Consider the following 5,546-nt stretch of genomic DNA (forward strand, 5'->3'; position numbering starts at 1 on the left):
TGTGCGTTTGGTGTAGTAGAGAAGCTTCCCTCTGGGTGGGGGAGATGGAACGAAGTATCGTAGGGAGTTGAGTGCCCATCTTGTAGCCATGTTACTCGTAAATGCGATGGGATACAGTACACCGGGGGGGATGGACGTGCGAGTCGACCTCAGAAACAAGACGCGTGAACTTGTGCGGCATGTCCTACCCCCGCATGCCAAGATTTGGTCTTGTACCACTGAACCAGTCTGTGGAGAAGATCATGCATATGTATGCAAGAAATAAACTACAAATCAAATGACAAATACCAGGTTCACTTATTTCAGGTCATACTGAACCATCGGGTGAAGGATGCCTCGATAAATACCATCTAAGGTAAAAATAACAACTCTCCTTTACTACCCGAAGCAGCCAATTCCGAGATATACGTGCTATCTCACACGGCCGAAACAGAACACATCACAGCCGTGTACTGCCGGTCTCGGGAGATCGTACTGTATCAGACACACTGCGGGAACATGCGAAACGCAGATCCAGGCGGAAGTGTCCGGGAAAGGGAAACAGGACATGTATTTGCGCTAGCGGATATTGTTCGAGGTGAAGAGTAGCGGTGCATCAGATGTGTTACAGATCCTAAGGCATAGGCATTTCCGCCGGCGTCTGTTAGGAAACTCTGCGAGTCAACCTGCGAACCCGGCGCCGGCACTAGGGACGGATTCTGGAGAAAACTGACGCACTCGAGAGTCGTGCGGTGTCGTGCCATCTTGAGTGGGTCGGAGGATTGCGCAGCGAAGCATATGCGTATGCAATGCTGGCTGGCAATAAGTACTAGTACTGTACAGTGCAGCGCAGAGCGGAGTAGAGCAGGGAGAACCCAGCAGTCTTATTCGGTTGCGAAGTAACACACGCTTCGATCCCTGGAACGCACGCACGCACAAGCACGCAGAAAGATAGCCGAGCACTGGATGTTTCCTTTGCCCGCTGATGCCGGAAGTACTGGTTACTGCGTGGAAGAGATCGGGCGAGTTTTGTTCTTTCATTTACGCGTCGCGATCGTCGTTGGGTACGTCTCCGTGGTCTGCGGGCGCAAGAGGATCGAAGAACACCGGGAACCTGAACCTTAGGATCGGACAGGCCTGGGCTGATGACGCGTCAGCAGCAGCGGCAGCGGTGATGAAGAGTAGGGCTGAAGCTTGATGAGGCCTAAGGCTGATGATACGATATCGCCGTGCCAGTAGATCAGGAATGGAAGCCTCTGGGATATCTATCTGCGCAGATCAAGCTCGGAGATGGGCCGAGCTTGGACTACTGGTACTGGTACTGGTACTGGTACTGCCGGCACTAACGTCCAGGTTCAGGCTTGATTGACGCCGCTAATTCCGCATGCAGGGGGAGCCACAGACCTAGATCTTATTCAGTCTGGGTCTTGAAACCCTGGAGGACCCGGCCTGAACCCTGCTCGCTGGGAGACGGACGTACTGTATGTACGGGGGATTCAAAAAACGTACGATTTTTCCGGGACGTTCACACCACCAGTTTGCCACAAGAGGAAAAAATAGGTGCGGGCGATATATGTGTACGTGTGTGCGGAGTGCGGCGTGTTTGGACGATCACGATGCGATGCGCTTGGCGACTTGACACTGACAGTACATCCGGGGGTTGACTTCGGGTTGGGAAGGGGAATGATCCAACCCCAACCCCAACCCCAACTTCCTCCAACTCCTTCAACAATTTTACGCCAACTCTAACTCGAGGTCAAACTGCATGCGCAGCAGCAGCTGCCGCTGCTGCGGCACACGGGGGCCAAGTACGAGTGCACTGCCCGAAGTCTGATACGCTCCCGCAGACGGCGCAGATGGCGCAGGGTTGCAACAGGTTTCGTGCGAATACGACAATTTGACAAGTGACGAGATGGGACCTGCTAGAGATCTGGTATGCTGGAGGGAGGTGGGATTCCGGCCTGGTGAGACATAGGGCGTAGCATAGGGCATAGGATAGGGCGCAGGGTGTAAGGTTATCATGATAATACAGCTATAGGTGGGGGGAGGATGGGCAGTTCTTCGGTGAAACATACGGGTTAGGTTCCCGTTGGAACAGGAGGGGGACGTCGTCTACGCCTACGATACGCACGCGTATGACAAAATCGAACGTTCTTCAAACTATTGATTGCAATGAATAATATTATCCATTAGGCAACGTATACGTATGCGTATCACGATGCGTTAACGTAAACGTAAACGTTGTTGTCGCTAAGGCTCAGGCTCTCGCTTGCAGAGGCCTAGGGCGCGGGGGCGGGGGCGGGACCTGTCGCTTAGCTCGTATAAAGTCGGTACGGTACGAGTACTGGAGTTTTTGTCCTGCGCACGAACCTGAGCAGGACGACCCGGAGGAATGGGTCTTAGGGAGGCCTAGGGTTAAACTTGGCCGTTGAGCATTCCAGGATGCAGGATTGGGGAGGATTGGATTACTGAATTACTTGTTATCGAGTCATTACATGATATGCCTGGGAAATCTAGGACTCGGACCCCGTAAGCTGGTGATGTCAGATGGTTATAATTACCATTTTGCCATAAGTGGAAGCAAGGGACGGCGGTGGCTAGCCGAAATCTATGGAAAGCCGATAGTGCGAGGCTCGTTTTTTCGGGCATTGCCTCCGTTTTCACACAGCCTTGTGTCGGACCCCAGTTTGTAGTAAAAAATAGGGATGATAATTATGTAAAGTTATGTAAGAGTACCTAACCCGAAGTAACCCTAACCTGAATAGTTCACGAACCTTAACCTGAAAATGATATAACCTTATATAATAAAAAAACATTAGTAATAGTAATAGTAATAGTAATTGTAATAGTAATAGTAATAGTAATAGTAATAGTAATAGTAATAATAATAGTAATAGTAATAGTAATAGTAATAGTAATAATCATAGTAATAATCATAGTGATAGTGATAGTGATAGTAATAGTCATAGTCATAGTCATAGTCATAGTCATAATCATAGTAATAGTAATAGTAATAGTCATACTCAATACTACTTCAGTCTTGTAATAATGTCAGTATTACTGTACCCACATGATCATATGTGATTTGCTTCTGACTTAGGGTCTGGAGCAGAAGCAAACAAACATGGTTCCATTAGGGTATTGGCCTGCAGCAGACCAATTCATGCCACTTTACTTGCACCAAAGAACAACCCCACCTCCGGTGGGGTGTGTCAGGCCAGTATTCCCATGGTTATTTGGACCCTTGGAGACTGTTGTGCTGAACAACCCCACCTCCAGTGGGGTGTGTCAGGCTGGTATTCCCATGGTTATTTTTGGGCCCTTAGAGACTGTTATGCAGCACTATGGACCCTTGCAACATGGACAATGCACCCCAGCAATGAGCCTCAGCCCTCCGGATATTTGGCATGACAACTACTGGTTTCCCCTGCAACAGGATTGACCCACATGGATATTTGGCATGCCAATGCCTGCCTTGGTGAGGTATCTAGACAGCAGGATAGTATTCAGCACAGCCTAGAGTAGCTAGTATAAGTAGTTTCCAGAAACTCCTGTATCTAGCTTATCCTGCCCCTTTTCCATTAGTGTTATATGGATCCAATTATCCCTTACTGGATAGGCAGACTTGACTTGACACATGCTACTTGACTTATCATGATTGACTGGATGGACACTGAGCTCCAATTTCTATGTACCAACTATTGATAGCTCAGCATTTGGCTGACTCCCACATTTCTACTGACTTTCCTCTCTCCCCCTCTTTCCCCAGCAAGTTCTCACACACCACCCATTGGACCCACATATTTGGACACCTGATATTTTGGACACCTCTTGGGTTGGATTAGTGCTCGAGGTCTCACCTGTTTGTTCATACAGTCATCACTAGTGCCTAGACTGTGTCACCCTCACAGAAAGTGTAGCAAGAGTTCTGGAGTCAAGGCAAGTTTATGAGAGCAGGGTGTTCAGGCATGTGTAGAAGGGGGTCCAAGATGATGAGATGACTTAGAAACTGCTTGTAGACTAAGGAGTTTCCTCAGAGATCAAATCTGAGGGATATGGTGTCACTGTACTACTGTTTATATACCTTGTAGTTGTTCACCAGACACCCAGGGGTCCAAGTAAATTCTGGGGACTCCTACAAGTGTCAGATAGATGTCCTAGCAACACCCCTAGGCCTCCCAAACCTTTTCAATAAATTGTGGAGACTCCTACAAGTGTCATCTTGCATCCCACTTGTCAGGGCACACCATCTAGCAAGCTTGAGATCTTGTATCAAGGGCAAAGCTCCAATCTTGGTGTAGCCCTGATGCCTAAACAACCCAATATTGAGTATACCAGAGCTCAGTTCAGGTTATCATGACACCAGGTGTAGTGAAGGGGAATAGTGAGGGGATGGTCAATATCATCAAACCATGTCAATATCCAGGAGCACTAAGCATCTTGCATGCTATCGAGTGTCTCATGTGTTCTTGAACAATATCATAGAGTCCTCGGCCATGACAGGAAAGGGGAGTAGGATTGAGACAGAATTGAGGGCATCAGTAATCCATCGATATGACCACTGGCCATAGACTGAATCTGCAAGCTGTTGACTTGCCATCAAGAAGGGGTTTTGTGAAGTGAAGAGGGGTGTGAGACTCTTGAATCAAGATATCATGAGGTGTTGAGAGACAGCTGCCAATATCATCATGACTCTCAGAGCATCAGTTTGCAGAGTCATGGATATCAGTGGGGGTTGACACCAACTGACAGGGAATGCTGACTAGGCTTTGTCCTATTGTGCATATATAGTGGAGTTCTGAGCATCAAGAAAGGCAGTACATAGTGAGCAAGAATGCAATACTGAGGGGCCTGTCCATATTGAGGGGAATCAGATGTTTGGCTGGGCCAAAGGTCCAATAGTGTCCTGAGATATCGCTATCAACCAGAGTTCAAGTTGTCCAAGAGGAGGACTTGGCATATTGGTCGAGCAATTGGCTGCTCAGAGGGGTACAACAAGTAAATCGAGGCAATTGTGAGTGGAGGATGCTCTCTTGATGTCGATATCAAAGAGAGGGTCACACTATTGAAGCACACTCAGCTTCTCAAGGGAGATTGGTCATAAGACCAGAATATCAACTAGACAGTGGAATTCCTGAGAGATCAAATCTAAGGAGTACATCATGATAATGGGCAACTCTATCTATGAAAGGGTTGGAAGTAATTTGAGATTGTGGCTGATAATCTGTACAGGAGAGGTTACCTCAGGGCAGACCTGTGTGGACTTCATGCCAATATGGTGATACCATCTCAATATTACCAATGAGCCAATATTGTGAGAACTTGCTTCTCAATGCCTTCTCAGTCTTCAATATTGCCAAACCCTGATATCGTGACTTCTCCAAGTTCCTGAGCAATCCTGATAAGTAGTCCCTGACATGAGATTGCATGTGATACCACAGGAAGGTGGTTGAGATAGGAGTGCACCCTGGTATGGTTGCTGTCAGGGCACCAGCTCATTGCTTGGTCAAGAGACATGACTAAGCCTTTATGACATGGAAGTAGCTGGTATACCTTGGCATGTGCTG

At 47.9% G+C, this 5,546-nt stretch overlaps 1 protein-coding gene across 1 annotated transcript; it reads left to right on the forward strand.

Moving 5' to 3' along the window:
- Positions 1–964: 964 nt before the first annotated feature.
- Positions 965–1,325, forward strand: DACRYDRAFT_108594 (uncharacterized protein; the record flags this gene model as incomplete). The annotated part of the gene is made up of 2 exons (XM_040768687.1): positions 965–1,160; positions 1,219–1,325. The coding sequence occupies 2 exons, from the start codon at positions 965–967 to the stop codon at positions 1,323–1,325; spliced, it is 303 nt and encodes a 100-aa protein (XP_040627426.1).
- Positions 1,326–5,546: the final 4,221 nt, after the last annotated feature.

The sequence above is a fragment of the Dacryopinax primogenitus genome (genome assembly GCF_000292625.1).
Source record: "Dacryopinax primogenitus strain DJM-731 SS1 chromosome Unknown DACRYscaffold_12, whole genome shotgun sequence".
Classification (NCBI taxonomy): Eukaryota; Fungi; Basidiomycota; class Dacrymycetes; order Dacrymycetales; family Dacrymycetaceae; genus Dacryopinax; species Dacryopinax primogenitus.